General features: G+C 37.1%; 2 protein-coding genes across 3 annotated transcripts in view; one reads left to right on the forward strand and one right to left on the reverse strand.

Moving 5' to 3' along the window:
- Window positions 1-19,007, reverse strand: part of LOC136029981 (uncharacterized) — a 170,317-nt gene that overhangs the window by 149,645 nt on the left and 1,665 nt on the right. The gene's annotated exons all lie outside the window — the stretch shown is intronic.
- On the forward strand, window positions 13,714-15,732 carry LOC136030609 (piggyBac transposable element-derived protein 2-like). The gene has a single exon (XM_065709677.1). It carries the CDS (start codon window positions 13,714-13,716, stop codon window positions 15,730-15,732), a length of 2,019 nt encoding a protein of 672 aa, XP_065565749.1.

Below are 19,007 nucleotides of genomic sequence, written 5' to 3' on the forward strand. Positions count from 1 at the left end.
ACGGACTGCAGCTAAACTAGCAAATGAAAAAAATCCATTCAATTTATAATTCATAAATTTGTTTAATTAACCTGTAAGACTTCTTTAGGGGTGGTGGACCTGGGGTTTGGCGACCTTCTTTTGTTATGTTCATGTAAATATAATTTTCACTTTTAATAGATTCTCGTTTATACACCGATTGCTGCAGAGGAAAGGAACCCATGGTTTCGTTATAAACATTTGCTTTGGTTTTGTCTTAAACTATTACCATCAGTGCTGGAATTTTTATTTATAATGTGAGTTGTTCTTCTTATTTATTTATTTTTTACTTTATTTATTTTTTTCGTGTGTTTAGTTTTCGTGTTTTTTTTGTTATGTTTTAAAAAAGCATCTTTTTCTTCTTTTTTTTTTGTCGTTTGTAATTTTTTTCCGTTGAGAAATGGTCCTGGACGTGGGGCCGAAATATTCGGAATATTTTCATTTTTTTTAGTTAAAGTGTAGTTTTGTTTTTATATTTTATTTTTTGTTCACTGCTTTGTCGAAATTAAAACCAGTTTTCTCTTTACTTAATTTTTTGTGATACGGTAAGGTGTTCCAAAAATATTGCTGATACTCCTATATTAGCAATCTGTATGCACATATTATGTCTGGACTTAGTTCAGCTTTCCCCTCAATGTTCCTCATGTATTCATTTCAACATCCTCAGCCTTGGTAGTCCTCGCTACAGAAGCAGTAGTTTTAGTGGTAGTAGTAGTGGTAGCAGTTATAGTAGGTAGTAGTAGTAGCAGTAGCGTGTAATATTTGATTTTTGGTCAATTGATCAACTCCATTATCATTTCCTGAAAGTTCCAACTTAATATAGTCAGCCATTTCTGAGTTACGCCCTTTTGACAACCTGTACATAAGTGATTTGAGTTAGTTCATCACTACACTCAACATTTCCTGAAAGGCTTACCTGAATGCCCTTCGTCGTTTCAGAAAGTTAACATCAATCATGCGCACCTTTCTCAATAACATATACTATATGCAAACAATGAACGAGTTGTCTAATTTATAGCCCTTGTCCTGGGGGCTTTGGGGGGAGATGGACTTCACCAGAGGCGTAATTACCGGACTTTTCAAAAATGCTGACCTTAAGAGCCGTCTCCAAATTATTGATTTATTTGTTTTTGGAAATGATGGAATGGAAGAGCTAGTTGCCTCCAATCACTTTTGACTCTTGAAAAAGCACCCAATCTTCTGGGCCCCATTTGAAGCCTAGACAACTGTCCATTCCATAACAACCTTATGTGTCCCAGGGCATAGATTACAACCCTTGCTCCTTGGGTTCTGGAGGGCTGTATTAAAACTGGAGGTATTGCTGTATGTTCCTTGGACTATTTTTTAATAAAATCGCTACACAATTACAAAACTACACAATTACACAATAACAAAATTTCATAATTTCGATCAGATGTGTTTAGGGTAAAGAGGGCACTTTGGGGGGCTAGCTGTCCTCCATCACTTTTGACCCTTAAAAGGGAACTAAAACTCTCACAGTAACTCTTTGAGTAGCTTCCTCGACTGTCTTCTGTCATTGTAGGATTTATACTAAAATTTCTCTTTGAATAGCCCCCTTATATACTTATAATGACGTCATATACAAAGCCTTAAATACCTATGATGACGTCATATGGGTACAAAAAAAACATACAAAATATTTGTATATATATAGACTAGCTGGGTCCCGGCGGCTTCGCCACCGGGCGCCACAACGGCACGCAGCAGGCTTCTATATATGGATTCTCATTGTCCCTTGTGTTCTATTGCAGTTTTTTCAAAGATATTTCATTATTAAAGCAAGTCCAATTTCTAACACTGATATCTAATAAGCTTCAAAATTTTGGTTTTCTTTTTTAATGTTTTTGAATTCTTGTAATCCCTTGTTTTTTAATTTTCTTTTTTTTTCTTTTTTAGTTTTTTCTTTTTTTTAGTTTTTATTTTTTTTTTTTCTTTTTAGTTTTTTTTAGTTGTTTACCTTTTTTTAGTTTTTTCTTCTTTTTTTATTTTATTTTTCTTCTTTATTTTTTATTTTTTTTTTCCGGAACGTGCCCCAGCAACACGTTTGGTGCTAATTTTTAACTGCGTAAAACTTGCGGATATACAACTGGTAATTCTTCTGACATACTCTGGTAATTCCTCGACACGCGTTCTTTTTTACTTTCTCTTGCAGCCGCAAGCCAGGTTTCGCGTTGCTCTTGTAATACATCAACACACCCTCTTTTGGTAATTTCTCTCTGAGCCACAAGCCTAAGCCCCACCCCATAAGGCAACACGTATGCAAGATGCTAAATTTTAACTGCGTAAAACATGTGGATATACGACATTCTTCGCAGTCCCATTGTCTGTGCATATAAATAGATTGTCCGGTTTACCGACTCTAGAACATGCAACGTATAATTGTCCATGGGAAAAACAATCCGTATTAAGATCTATACCGCATTTTTCCAATGATTGCCCTTGAGCTTTGTTGATGGTGATTGCAAATGCTAATCGAATTGAGAATTACAATCTTTTAAATTGAAAAGGCAGATCCATTGGAATCACGGGAATGCAAGGAATAAGAACAGCCTCACCCTCGGAAGGTCGTGTCAAGATTGTTGCCTCTATTACGCTTTCCTTTTTTTACGGCAAGTTACGGCGTGGACGTCTTTGTTCTTGGCTGCCAGAATCGCTCGCTCACTTAGCCATTTATGATTTTTATAGTTGATTAGAATATTCGGAAATACCTTTTTAACCAAATCATTTTTTGACGTCACTAAATAACAAAATTCAGAAGGCAGTTGTATATGTCCTGAAATTGAGTCAACTGGGAACATTCCGTTTCCAATTGCCAGCAATTGATCTTAAAATGTTTCACCAGAGTGATCATTTTGCAATCGGAAACGCATATTCATAGTTAATTTTAATATATTTACGTGTGCCCATAAATAAGAATTTTTCAGGCAAGCATTAATTTCATCCGCAGGTATCGATCTTAAGTTTGCATTGCTGCAATACTTTACCCATCCCAGATGATTTGGAAATACTGCACGTGGGAGTTTCTGTAGACTGCATATTCAGAGGCAATTGCAAAGCGGATTGAGCAGTTATCCCACCAGGCAGCAACTTTGCGGCTATTTCGGACGACGTAAGGGCCAACGCTATGTCATTTTTGGATCGATTTGATGCCAGAAGCAATCTAATTAGAAACGTTTTACCAGTACCTCCTGGCGCATCCAAGAAGATTTCTCCAACTTGGTTATCGACACAATGCATTATCTGATCATAAATGCCTTTTTGTTCAGACGTTAACTTAGAAATATATGTTTGTATATACGACAATAGATCAATCGTGTTGTAACTTTGTTCATGATCCAATTCTACACATGTAGAAATAGCAGCAGTACGATTAGGTGAAGACATTCCCAAATGCTTGAGAAGTTTGTTTGCCATAGATAAGCACAAATCTTCAGTCATAACTAAAGTGCAGTTATAAATATCCGTTGTAAATTCCAACGTCATATTTGACCTCTCTAGCCGTACACATGGTATTTCAGCGAAAATCACATCTTCAATTTCATTAGAAGCAATTTTATCAAATAACCATATTAGTATATGTACGTGTGACAATCCTCGCTTTTGCCATTCCACTATAATAATAATAATAATTTATTTTTGACCCGCTACAAAAAATCAAAGCGGAGTATCAATAAAAGAAACAAAACAAACACTACACAAAACAGAAAAAACAAGAGACAAAAGCAAACGAGTAAGGCCTCCGTGGGCGGCCATATACTTATAAGTAGACTGGGGTATTTTGCCAGCAAGCTCTGTGAGCTTCGACCCAATATCCGGGAAACTATAAATAGATTTGAGGCTCCTATTCCTATACCATGGAGGCAGATACAATAGAAAAGGGAAAACTGGAAATAATAAGAACGAATTGAACTGATATCTTTTTTATGAAAAATAGGGTAAATACCAGAAAGAAACAAAACCGAATGATCTGTAAAAACCGAGTTTAATTTAGCAAGAGACTTTCTATTGTATCTACCTCGGTTAGCAACAATTTTAGAGTAGCTTAATTGGATTTTCTTCTTGCAATCAGCAACAGTGAGAGTCCGTAAGGATTTTAGAGTTTTACTAACGTTAATTCCCGGCACCGAAATGAAGAAACCGACGGGATGGAAAAAGATCCACAGATTAGAGGAGTAGTGATATTACTATTAAATGAAAGATATTCACACTTTGAAAGATTAAGAGAAAGTCCAATCGCATGAAGTTTAGATGCTACTGTTGAAACAGACAAAGAGAGCCCTTTTTTAGTCCTACTGATCAAAAGAATATCATCCGTACAGGCAAGATAAGAAATATTTACAGAATTAAGGATGCAAGTAGGTGAGATAGAGGAAAGGACAGATGATATACAAAGTTTGAAAATAGAGGGGGAGAGGACAGCACCTTGCCGGACCCCACGTCGTATTGGAATTTTACTATCTGAAACCCTCATAACCGTTTTAATCCGCAAAAAGGAATTTGAATAGCAATATCTAAGAAGAAAAATTACCGATATGTTGATACCGTGACTAAAAAGGGAAAAGATAGCTTGGGAATGCGCAACAGTGTCAAAGGCTTTGGAGAGATCCAAAGCACATAAATGTAACTCGAATCCCTTTTTAGTAGCCTCAGTAAGAACATTAGCCAAAACTCGATGAGCCTGCTGGCAACCTACCCCAGCTGAAAACCCAATCTGATTTTCACCAAAATCTGCCGAAGAATTAACTGATGGGAGTAGAAGATACTCAAAAATTTTGCTTATATTGCAAGAAACCGTTATTGGCCTGTAAGATGCACACTCAGTCGGAATCTTTCCTCTTTTCAGGATCGAAGTAACTATTCCACACACAAAACTTTCAGGCACAACCGAGGTGCATAAGCAAATTTGAAACAGAAGTTTGCCATTCCACTGAGTACAACCAGCATCATACTGGCCCAAATAACAGTATTTTTTCTCTGAACCGCAAACATTTATATTGAATAAGACGTCATATTCATGTATTAAAATGAAAGGGGACAACCCTTTTCATATACGGAATAATTTCTGTTCGTTATAAATTTTAATGTCGCTCCTTACTTGCAGTTAAAAAAAACTTATTTTTTATTTAATATTATTTCAAATCATGCCCAGGCTTAACCAAGATATGATGTGGGCTACCAGCCCATAAACACACGATTTATTGCTGTTAAAGTGTATGCATCAATAATTGTAAATTGGTTGGTAACTTCCCGCTTTTTCAATTGTCTACTTGAGAATTCAAATATTGTATTGCAAGTCAAATTTGGACAAGATTTGATTATTCAATCAAAATTTTTATAAACAGTAGTTTATTCTGGATATGTTCTTAATAATCATTTTACTAAGGAATTTCAGGGTGTGACTGGGTCTTCTACGTGGCCGAAACCATCATGACCTACACAACAGTCTTTTCTGATTTCGAAATACATTGGACACGCCTGTTCAAATACATCTAAACATTTTATGTAGGAAAAGAGGAAAATTACCATTTAAAATCGGTGAAAATAAAGCTCCTGGTAGTTTTTTGCTCGCCCCCCCCCCCCTATACCCCAAACATTCCCTGGCAAGGCCCATGATGTCCTGCTTCTCTTTTTCCCCCTCTGGGCCAGTTGACACGTGAATGCGACGTTTATACTACATAAACATAAGATTGTAGCAATGAAAGCGATACTTTTACCCCACCCTTAGTACCAATAATAAAGGTGTAGACCAAAAATATTCCCAGAAATCAAGAGGGATTAGATATAAATTTCTGACCCCTCCTATTCCTTCCCCAAAACTCATTCTACATTATATGAAGGTTCAATGAATGTTAGAGCATTCGGGAATTAAAATTGACTATTTAAGGCACATGCCCCTTCGCCACTCCTTCATATGATTGATTTTTGCTTACACATCACTTTGTATAATTTGAAGAAATATGAGGCAAATCAGTTTAGTTAAATGAAGCATTTAAAAAAAAACATGAAACATTTTGTATAATACAAAGGGAGGTGTCTCCCCGCAGCACCCCTGTCCCAGCTTAGTTTAAATGAAGGGAATTGACAGATTAACTCCTATCCCCACTACACCCTTTCCTATATTTATACGAAGGTTCATGACGAATAAGACAATTTGGATATTGAAGTGTGCTTATTTAGACACCTGGCATCCCCCCAGCAGACCCACCTCCCCTCCTTTATAGAACCTGATCCTAAATGATACATAACCAAACATAATCTAATGAAAAATCATTTGGATCAACCAAGTAAAATCTAGCATAAATGTCTGGATTAACAATGCGTCTTGTATGGACTGTAGCGTCCAGGATTGTGACTAACCAGCCGCTGTCCTAAAACTGTTTCGATATCTGACCCTTTTGTTACGCCTTAGGACATCTGATCGACATTTTAAAGTACCTCTTTTGTACTTTCTCTTTGGCTGTTCAATTTTGTGGGTGGGGGAATTTTTCGCAGTAGGGAATTTTCCAGGAGGAATTCTCTGCGGTTGGACTTTTTCACGGTGGAATTTTTCATGGGGATCTTCTACAAGGGGAGAGGAAATTTCTGGGAGGGGGGCAAAACTGGCTCCCTTACAGAAGCTTACTTTTACACAATTAAAAAAAAAAACCTTATAAAAAAAACTTTTTCCTGCAATTTTATGCCACTGAGAACAGCTCTGGCCCAAATTAGAAATAAAATACAAAAATAAATAAAATTATGGGATAGGCATTATGTTTGAGGTATAAAAATTTTTTATAATGAAATATACCATTTTTCAAGGGTTATACTCCCTTATGGTTGTACGCTGCGTACTTTAGCATACCACTGTGCAGTGTAATCAAACAGTTCGGGGTAACAAACTGCAAGTAAGAGCGATGCGGCTCAACAGTAGCCAAAACTCTAAAAATATAATTCTAATACCAATAGATATATCAAAAGAATCAGCTTATTATTTTGATTCCAAATATATACAAACCATTAAGTTTAATGTTACCAATTAAAAGTTACAAGCCTGAGAAAACTTGCCTGATTTTTCAAAAAGAGGAGGAACATCTCCTGAAAGTATAAGAATCCCACCATCAAATCCTACGATCATAATCACACCATCATAATCACACTATATAATCACACCATCAGAATAAAAATCACACCATCATATTAAGCGTATAAGTGATCCCTATTGCAAAAGATTCAAGCTCCCAGCTGCAGAAATGTGGAATTTTGTATATCAAACAGTTCGTGGTAACAAACTGTAGTAAGGAGCGACCCGGCTCAATAGTAACCGAAACTCTAAAAAATAGAATTTTGATACCAACAACTACATCAAAAGAATCACATTTTTACGCTGATTCTAAATATATAAGTCTCATCAAATTATCCATCAAAATTATATTATAATTTTATCCATCAAAAGCTACGAGCCTGAGAATATTTGCCTTATTATAGAAAATAGGAGGAAACACCCCCTAAAAGTTAAAGAATTTTTGTTGTTTTAAAAACTACAGTTGTGAGAAACAGTCAAACTTTAGCGTAAAGAGGGAGGCGTTGAGGAGGGAACAACCCCTTTCATATGCGGAACTGTTCGTTTTAAGTTTTAATGTCGCTCCTTACTTGCAGTTGAAAAACTTGTTTTTTTTAATTTAATTTTGTCACAAGAACGATCATGGATGCGTGTCTATTTGTAATTTTGTTTGTTCGTTTGTTTTTTACGGGATTGATCGCATAGAACCGATAGTCCTAGAATATTAAGAAAGGGCTCATTCAAATGGAAGATAAAAATTATAGTGGTCGTTTTAAGTGATTGAAAAGATTAGAGGGCAACTGGAACCCCTTCCACCCACCTTTTTTCTAAAGGTTATCCGATCTGAATTCAGAGATATCAGTTTTGTTCAGCATAGTTTGGAAGCCCAGTAACTATGTCTTTGAGGATAACATAGCTCCCACAGCCCCTGCGGAAAGGTTTGTAATTCATGAAATTCGCCCATTGTTTATGTACAGTATTTCTTATTGGGAAGTATACAGACATTTTTTTGTAGAAGGGGTGAAGTTTCTGCAAGAGGAATTTTCTACGGGGACAATTTTCCATGTGAAGGGAAGTTCTCGGGGAGTGAACTTTCCAAAATTTAAATTATGTATTGGGGAAATTTACCAGGACTCTTATACAATTTTTTTTTTATTTGTCTTACTTTCTCTTTGCCAACTCAATTTTATATGGGGGATACTAATAGGAGTTATCCGGGGAAATATTTACTCGGGTTGTAATTGTCTAGATTCTCCTTCTGTACATGGGAGAATTTTTCACGGGAGAAATTCTCCATGGGGGAATTTTCCACATGATAAATTCTCCAGAGGGTATTTTCTACGAGAGCACCTTTCTACCTGGGGTGGGGGGTATTTGTGGGAACAATTTTCGATAGAGGAGAAATCTCGGCATGATTTTAATAACAATAAGAAATGAAAATCTTTTTTCAAATGAAAGTGGGCTAAGAAAAAATTTTAGCCGTAATTGTCCACAAGAAATTTTCCGGGTGTAATTTTCAGCTAAAATGGAACTTATCGCGGAGACTTTTCCTGGTGGGGGACCGGGGTATTTTATTTGGCAACAACTGTACATGAACGTGAATGGGAGGAATTTTAAATGGAGGGGAAAGTCGGTTTTCCCGGCTTTGTTTAAAGAAGATCAGAAATTAAATTAATAGATAGGTTTCTTCAACTGAAAGTGAGGAGCAGCATCAAAACTTCAGATGGACAAATAATATTACGTATATGAAGGGGGTTATCCCCTTTTCAATACCATGCTCCTTACGCTACTTAATGAAATTGCTAACTAATCATTTTCTTTGATTTATAAAGTGGGACAATGGATGTAGAATTTGCAGTAGCGACATTCCCTGAAACTGTTTAATAGGCCTGCGATTATTTCAAAAGCTGTTTATTATTATTAACAACAACAACAACGACATATCAATATCTGTTTTGTTTTTTACTGTTTTACGGCAAAGAAAAACAATTTCATGTAGCTTATTTATGATTTCAGCTCTTAGAAATATTATTTTGTTAGTTTTTTTATGACCGTAACTAATATTACAGAGCCTAAAATCGGTGAATTTCCCAGATGAAATTTACACGGAGGGGGGGGGGGGGGAAGAAATTTTGCCGAAGTTAATATGCAAATTTTGTTGCACACTATGTAAAAATGTACAGTGAGCCAAATTTGAACCTATATTAGTTGAAAAACGTTCAGAAACTAAATAAAAAAAACTTTTTTTTTACTAAAAGTAAGGAGCGACATTAAAACTTGAAGCGAACAGAAATTATTCCGTATATGAAAGGGGCTGTCGCCTCTTCAATACCCCAACCTTTACGCTAAAGTGCGATTTTTTGTCAAAACTCTATTTTTTTTAAATAAAAAGTTTTAGCGTAAAGAGCGGGACGTTGAGAAGGGGACGGCCCCTCTAATATTCGGAATAATTTATGCTCGTTTTAAGTTTTATTGTCGCTTCTTACTCTCAGATAAAAAAAACTTGCGTTTTTAATTTATTTAGTTTAATAGAAATGGTTTTAAAAGTGGCAGAAATATACATTAAAAAATTGTTTCTCTATTTAAAAGCAAGCAGTGACCGTAGACCTTAGTTTCAACAATGCCTCTGGAGGCACACAGGGCGTCGCACTATGACGTAGGTTGTTTATTCCCACGTTGAAGCACCTGCCTCAAAGGGGGAGGGGCAGAATTCCGAAGCAAAAATAGAAAATGGTATAGGTGTATTTTGACTTTTTGGAAAATGCTCTTCACTGTTTGATTATGCTAACCTGTTTTTTTGACTATTTGAAAACTGTTCGTGTGTTTCAAAAGTTAACATAGAGGATAAGTAATCTTTTTTTAAATGATTAACAGCAAGCTTAGGCTTATCCATCATTTTAAAAATTATACATTAAAGAATGGTTGGGGATTGGGTGGGAATCTTATGGATAGTTTTCTAGGCATGGCAACAAAAAATTGAGAGGCCTATATATCATAGGCCTATGCAACATACGCAGCATAGACATGAGAACCTACACATCCAACGAAGTTGAATAAACTATTTTGATGAAATTGAGACATTTATAGAAGATACGTTGATAACTAAGGAATAATTACATAAATCGAGATGGAAATGAATTTTAATGTAAGGCGTGGTAAGACCTGAATCTAAGCCGGTAATTAATTCTTGTGGTAGCATAAATTTGCCACTAATAAGCTGGAACAAAAGAGATAAAAAACTAAAATGCTTGCCAAGATCGTAGCATTAAAACCTATGACTGTGAGAATATGTAAATATTTCCAATGCATGCTGAAACCAATCCCAAATTTGGAAGAGACAAAAAACAGTATGTTTAGCAAAATAAATAAGCTTCCCATCATGGCCGTTGAGCTTTTTTTCTCAAATTTATAGGGCTTAACAACCTTTAAAACTGCTTTCATAGTTTCACCATCATATCCTAAAAAATACAAGGTTTTCTTCTCTTTACACATCTAATGCTTAGGAGCTTTCTAACTTTTTAGTTTTTATTCTTTTCCAATTTGTACAAACTGGAATTAGATTTCATAAACATAATTAAAAGTATATCTTACGAAGGACGAACTTATTGTCTTTTTTTACTCTTTGTTTTTATTTTCCCACCATTTTTATATAATGGGTTGGTTTCCCATAGAACTAGGAGCAGGAGAGTATGTTGCTGTTTATTGATTGATGAGAAGTGAAATCGTGTTGCAGAATAGGAGTGATGACCAATCTAAGTATTTATGTTTAAAAATATAAACATTGTGGTTCTCAGTATCCAGGAATGGATGGAACTTTTTTTTAATGTGACATTTTTTTTTCAATAAACCCATTGAGCATTGATTTGTTTGTTATTATCGGTTTATTTTTATTTTTCCTTCATTTTTTTATGATGGGGTAGTTTCCATTGAGGCTAGGGGCTGAGGAGTATTTGTTAATCTTATTGATTGATGAGAGATAAGATCGCGTCTGAAAGTAGTAGTGACGACCACTTTAAGTATTAATGTTTAAAAATTGTGTAGGTAATTTCGATGACTACACTGCCTTTCCATGACGTTAAATAAAAAGTTCAAATAGGGATAAATCCTTTTAATAGACAGTGATAAATTACCGAAAATACCGGATATTTCAGTCACATATGCAGTGGCCGTCATCAGTAGCAATACTGTATTACTGCTGATGACAGTAACTGCATCTGTGACCGAAATATCTAGTATTTTTTTATATTTATCACTATCTATTATAAGGTTTTATCCCTATTTGAACTTTTATTTATTGTAAATTTTGTAGTTCTCGGCATCCAGGAAGGGATTGAGATGTTTGTAATTATATGAGATTTTATTCTATTTTTTGTGGATTCCAACATCGATTTCCAAAGCTAAGAGTCTTTGACTGAATCCCTTTCTTTTGGCTAAAATTTCGCGCGAGATTAATTCTCAAACAAGTGTCAGATAATCAAATGATAAATTTCCTCGCAAACGCATAGAATAATAAATCAAAGCAAAATCAAAAGAAAAAATAAAAGCTTTTCTTACTCTTATACATCTGATGCATCAGAACGTTTTAACTTTTTAGTTTTTGTTCTTCGCCAATTTTTGATAACTGAAATTTACTGAAAAACAAAATTTTGCGAAAATCTTATTAAAGACTAAGTAATGAATTGGCAAAATAATTTCCAAAGCTAAGTAACTTGGACTTAATCCATTGTTTAAGGTATTTGCTTGAAATAAATTCTCAAACCAATTTTCAAATAAGAAATATGAGAACTTTCCTGGTAAATGGATTGAATGACCATTCTTTACCCAGCTGTAGTTTTAGTGAACCAAATAACATTAATTTTTTTTGAAAACATTGAGGACAATTGTCAAGTGAAAACAGAAAACTTTTGAAAAATGCAATTAACTCACTTGGAATACAAACATCTTTCTCCTGAAAATGTAAATAGTAACTGTGACGTACGGGTGAGGGTTAGACTAAGGAGCTGACTCCTCCCAAAATCCTTTTCTCCGAATTTTTTCACTTCTTATTCATCTTATCAAATAAGATTTGTTTGTCATTGCTGGTCCCCTTTTAGGAAGAGTAATCCTGCGAAGACGTCAGGTTTTCAGTTCTCTCCTTGAAACAACTAAAAGACTGTGTAAAGCGTGATCATGCCCATCATCGCTACCAACTTGTTGCTCCATTCTGCTGGGAATGATGGGCTGTTGTGCCATATGACATTGGTTCTGAGATGATGACCAAAACCGTTTGCTAAGCTGTAACAGCTCCTGAACAGTTCCCAAACAAAAATCAATTAAAGTCATTGATTGTAATTGAATCAAAATCAAGTTCCCATTAAGACATAGCTAATGGCAGAAAAAGCCAAGACAGGTAGTCTAAGTGAGAGGCAAAGCTGGCATAAGCCTGTTTAAGGATTGTAGAAAAATGATATCATTTTCGGGAACAGTTCCCGAAGAGAGGATCAATAGAAAAATGTATATCAGGAGGATCTCCCCATGGTATTGATCCTATGTGTCCCAAATAAAGGTAATTTGAGCTCCCCATTTCTGCTGAATAATAGTGCTTTTGGGCCCCATCTGAATGTTAACATGAACTGAGAGTTAAAAGGTATGTTGATTTGTTTTAAATATCTCGAGACTTTAAGGGTTGGAAGAGATGTAGGGAATATGGGCCTTGGGGATTCACTTAGGACACTGCAGTTGCAGTACTAAAACTATTACTGCTATTATCAACGGACTTCAACGCCAAGAAGCGTGAGCCACAATTTTTTCATGAATCCACGCTACTGGGCATAGCTCATTAAAATATATCCATATAAACGGGATAGGATGCAACCCTGCTTAGCCCATGATTCCACTCCAAGCCAACCAATAGCCTTACTTCTTACTTAACCCTTTCATGCCTGTGGTCACCATACGGATACCGCTCGCCTCCTATTTTTTTTCTCTCGACTCGACAAAGTCACAACCGTGATTTCTTTTCCACTAGATAGCGCTTGCTTGACTCTGTCGCGTTTGAATTTATTGTCCCTCAAGGCTTTACCTGAGCGGTCGAGCGAGCGTCCAAGTTAAGACAAAATATAAAATGTCGAAAAAGAGGAAAGGTGCAGATTTCGACCTCGATGACCTTGACGTTTCTGGTAAGTTCAGAGCCTGATTATGATCTTATTTTGTAGCTAAGAATGCGTTCTTTCGAATGAGATATCACTAGTCTAATTCTGAGCAGTAGTTTAGCCGCAAACAAGGTTTCTAACGATCGGTTACCAAATGGTCACGTCAGGCATTCAGTGCCAAACCATACCTAGGCAGATTTGTACAGCAAACGAGGCAGCAAGTCCTTTTTATGATCGGGAATAGGCACATTTTCTTTCTGTTCCTCCTTTTTACTGAAACAAGGGTAAAAAACCTATTTTGTGGGATGCCTCAGGCAAGTGTTGAGGCCAATGGCCTATTTTATTGCAATATACTATTATTATTGTTATTATTAAGTGATGTACTTGCCTTGAATTTCTTTTCAGCTGATCCAAGCACGAGCTCTGACTCCATGAGAGGTCATGGTCCCAAGCCCTTGGATGAGAGACGTGATCAAGGAAAGCAGTAGAAGAGTTACCAAGAAAATGACTGCAGAAGAAGCAGCAAGGCTTTTATTCATACCTGATTGTGATTCAGATCTCGATATCTCTTCCGACGACGACGACCCAAACTGGGCTCCAGGCAATTCAGATCAAGAATTTCAGCCTTTACGTTCTCTCAACTGTTATGGCAATGAAGACGGAAGAGATGAAGAGGATATCGACCACACAGATGACATCCCTTTAGCAATGCTTGGCAGGTTCGAGTTAGACAATGGCGATGACACGGATCAATTCGATTTGCCTCTCCCGGGCTTGAATGATACAACAGCGTCAAACAGTTCTTCAAGCACATCATCAGCACCAGTGTCAGCTTCTTCTGCAATACAGTCAGCAACAGTTACTGCACCTGCTGAACCCTTTGTCCTTACAAGAGCTCAAAAAAATGCTCCTTCCCAAGCAGTGGCCGGTCTAGTAACTCCAACTGATGCTCCTCAGGTCACGGCAAAACCAGTAGCAAAAAAGAAGGTAGCGAAGGAGGCAAAGCAATACAAGTGGATAAAAACGGAGCCCGAACCTCGAAATATTACATGGAAGGGTTCTATGCCACACTATGACGAGGTACAAACGCCCCTTGATCTCTTCCGAATGTTTATCACAGAAGACATTCTTTCAAACATTGTGGACCAAACGAATCTGAATGCCATGAGAAAGAAGAATCTTGCTCTGAAACTTTCCCTTGAAGAGCTGCGCAGATTTCTTGGAGTTCAAATGCTTATGAGCATTCTCAAACTTCCGGCTATTAGAATGTACTGGGAGAATGGAATACGATATTCCCCGGTGGCTGATACCATGAGCAGAGATAGGTTCATCAGCTTGAGGTCTTTTTTCCACATTTGCGATGACACCTTAATGATACCGAAAGGGGAGGTTGGTCCAGATAAACTGTTCAAGATCAGAAGACTATACGACGCATTCAGGGAGAATCTGAAAAAAATAGACCCTGAAGAGATCCAAAGTATTGACGAACAGATGATCCCATTCAAAGGAACAATTGGATTTCGACAGTACTTGAAGGACAAGCCCCACTCGTGGGGTGTAAAGGTTTTCACGAGAGCCGGCATCAGCGGAATAGTGTATGACATAGAGATATATACAGGAAAAGGAGCTGTTGAAATTTCTGAACTTGGCCAAGGTACTGACGTTGTCCTTCGGCTTGTAGAAAATCTGCCAAGGTTCATGAACTTCAAGTTGTTCTTTGATAACTTCTATACTGGCATCGATCTCATTCACAAGCTCCGGGTTGAATATGGCATCGAGTCATGTGGTAGGATACGCAGCAACAGAATGAGGGGCGCTGTTCTAGATACCGACGCCAGCATGAAGAAGAAAGGACGAGGGTCGGTGGACTTCCGTTTTGAAAGACATTCAGAAGTATCGGTAGTGAAATGGTATGACAACAAACCAGTCCATTTGGCTTCTTCATACTGTGCAGTCACCCCAATTGATAAGTGTCAGAGATGGGATGGCACAACACGGAAATACGTCGAAGTTGATCGCCCCCGAATCGTCCGTGACTACAACAAATCAATGGGGGGCGTAGATCTTGCTGACATGTTCCTGGAACTTTACAGGACTGACATTCGCTCTAAGAAATGGTATATGAGGATTGTGTACTACTTCTTTGACATGGCTGTGAACAACGCCTGGCTGATACACCGCCGACAGTGTAAGCAGATCAATGTTCAGCACATGTCTCTGCTGTACTTCAAAATGGACATTGCTCGTGGGTTGGTTCTTACTGGCGTATCTCAAAGTCCTCGAGTTGGAAGACCATCCTTATCAGTGACCATGCGCAATACGACTACCTCGCGAGACGGGATGCCTTCGGAATCAGAGAGGTTTGACCAGACCTCGCATTTTCCGGATACGACTGAAAAGGGAAGGTGTCGCTATGAGAAGTGCGTTAGGGGTGGAACCAGTCGAATCATGTGTTCGAAGTGCAAAGTTCGACTGTGTTTGAACTCAGATCGCAACTGTTTCACAAATTTTCACCTAAAATAGTATCTGTATATACCTGACGTGACCATATGGTAACCATTCACATTTTGGATATGGAATGAAATAAAAATTTAAAAAAAATAAACCTGTTCTAGTTGAACCTCCAGGATCACTCTCTGCTATTTTCAGAATTTTTACGCAACTCCTTCTTGGTTCAGGTCTGAAAGGGTTAACTGAAGCAATTTCACTCCCTCATTTAGCGCCAGTCGTTTCAATGAACGTAAATAGTATACCAAAAAAAGAACAGAACCTATACCAAAGCTTTTGCATCAGCTGAACCGAGTGCATATTCCTGAAACTGAGGATAAAAAGAGTCTGATGGTTCAGTCACCAACACTCCATTGTTCCTCTCAAGAACGAATTTCCAGTATTTATATTTGGAGGGCAAGAAGAATCCATATCCGGATAGTCAAGGGGCATGGGATATAGTCAAGGGGTATGGAATATATTAAAAAACTTTAATTTATTAAGTAGCTTTTAAACCTGTTGCTCGTTTTAAGTGCCAAATTTGATCTTTACTTTCGGTAGACTCTTTTTTTTAACTAATCATTGCTCGTTTTCAACATAGACATAAAACGAAAAAAATAGGGGGTCACTTCACAATATGCTCCACAGTAATATTTTTCCAAATATACTGCCCTTAAAAACTTATCATCAAGTAAAAACGTGAGCCTAATTTGTGGCAAAATTGAAAAACATTATATGCTTCTTGTTTCGCCACACTTGCTCAGGTCAATTTTTACCGTGATATATTAGGAGCTTTTACCTCGTGAAATCTATCAGTTCAAGATTAGATTCTCTTGTTTTAAAACTTTCAAAATTAGAAGTAAATACATCCTCTACATCCGCAAATAGGACAGAAATGGAATAATTGAAGAATAAGGTAGAATAAGGTAGAATAAGGTAGGTTATGCATATAATATAATTTCCTGAAAGAAAAAAATATTATTGAAAAAGAAAATAAGACGATTTGGAGCAATTTTACAATGATATTCGTATTACAGCTAGAGAGGTCAAACCGGTTGTAGTTTGGTCATGGAATTTGGCAGAAGGGGATCCGCTCTAGGAATCATTTAATTGTTTCAATTTTTATTTCCAGTACTCAATTGAAACTCCGACTCTCTTATTTAAGATAAGATAATATTTATTTCAACAAAGTGGCTATCACAAGCCTAAAAGGGCCGAATTCGCACTTTAGTGTCAATAAAACTCATAAAATTACAATCAATAAAAAGTCAAACGATAAAAACTCGTAAAGTTAAAACAGGGAAAACAAATTTTAACAAAAGTCTAGCTAGCAAGAATTACAAAGTTCGCAATTGCAAAATAAACACTAAAAATATAAGATAAAGTGGAGTGAGAAGGGGGGGGGCTATTTGTCATTGGAATGCCTAATAAGCGTTGATAACGTACTATTCCTTACGTCCCGGATTCACAAAACAACCCATAAATATAGAACTACCGCTTTGTACAATAGCATGCTGACTTCTTGCTATTTTCATTTTTCTAAATATTTCTTTTAACCGGCTCTGAGAAAAGATTTGACATAAATGCGCGCAGGATTATTGCTGTTATTAGTTGTATTTCGCGTAATACCAGCGCTACTTGTGTGACATTTACCTATGCATCAACGTGATGTACGAAATGTCTGCTGCAAGTAGGATAAAGTGAATTTAATCAAAATGTGTATATTTTCCCCACAATTTACAAATTTTGTTTCCACAATTAAGCTGTACCCACCCACTCTCTTTCTCTACTGTTATCAGTTGCATCATGCAGTAATAGGAGAACAAATTTCGCTTGTGAAGGTAATTATAGACACAAAAACGATATTTAGTGTAACCCTCGTCTGGAAATGTACCCCCAAATACGCTGATCATTTCCGTCACAATAATGCAGATTTGTTCAGAGTTCCTGGATATTCTTTCATAGGCAGCGCAATAGCGCTGCTGAAGTAAAGAGCGATGAGGGCACAATGTCTTATTTATACAATTTTTTTGCTCTTAGACCAAGGCACTTCGTATCGAAGGCCTTGTCGTAGAAACTTTGAAATGGGCTTATTCAATTGGATTATGACCCCAAGGCATAACTCACAGCCCTTCCCCCGAGGGCTATGGGGAGTTGTCATTCTTAAAGACATAAATTCAGGAATAAAATGGTAATATCAAAATTTTGATCGGAAAACCTTATATGACCCCAGGGAATAACTCACAGACCTTGCCCCAAGGGCTGTGGGTGGGGGGGGTGTCGTTCTCGAAGACATAATTTCAAGACCTTTCAACTACTTTGAATAAAATGGCAATATCAAAACTTTGATCGGAAGTGTTTGGGGAAATGATGGGCTAAGGGAAGGTGTATTTGCCCTCCGATCACTTTCGACTGTTAAAAAGGGCACTTGCCCTCTCGATGTTCAATCGAATGAACCATATTGAAATTTACTACGACAATACATTCTAAGAAAAACCTTAAGTGCCACCAGGGCATAACTTACAGCCCTTGCCCTGAGGGCTCTGGGGGGAGGGGCGAGAGGGGGTTGTTATCCTCAAAGACATAATTTTCAGAGACTTCAACTACGTTGAAAAAAACCACTATCTTAAAATTTTGATCAGGTTTGTTTGGGGAAATGATAAGCATGGAAGGAGGGGGTTTGTCTTCCTATTACTTTTGACTATTGAAAAAGGTACTATTACTCTAAATTTCCATTCGAATAAGCCTTTTTTGGAATTTCAATGACAACGTTTTCTATAAGGAACCTTATATGCTCCCACGGGCATAACCTATAGCCCTCGCCCTGAGGACTGGAGGGGGGAGTTGTCATCCTCAAAGAAATAATTTCAGGACCTTTCAACTACGTTGAATGAAATGGCTATACCAAAATTTTAATCAGAAGTGTTTGGAGCAATGATGGGCGTAGGGGAGGGGTATTTGCCCTCCGATCACTTTTGACGGTTAAAAAGGGCACTATCCCTCTCAATGTTCAATTGAATGAGCCCTTTTTGAATTTACTACAACAACACTTTCTACAAAAACCTTATATGCCCCCAGGACACAACTTAAAACCCTTGCCTTGAGGGCTGTGAGGGGGGATAGTATCCTCAAAGACATAATCTCTAAACTTTTCAACTACGTTGAACGAAACAGCTATCTCACAATTTTGATCGGGGATGTTTGGGGATGTGATGGACATGGAGGGAGGGGTTAACCTTTCTATGACTTTTGACTCTTAAAAAGGGCACTATTCGTCTAAATTTCCAATCGAATGAGTCCTTTTTGGAGAT

This window comes from Artemia franciscana, chromosome 8 (genome assembly GCF_032884065.1).
Source record: "Artemia franciscana chromosome 8, ASM3288406v1, whole genome shotgun sequence".
Taxonomy (NCBI): domain Eukaryota; kingdom Metazoa; phylum Arthropoda; class Branchiopoda; order Anostraca; family Artemiidae; genus Artemia; species Artemia franciscana.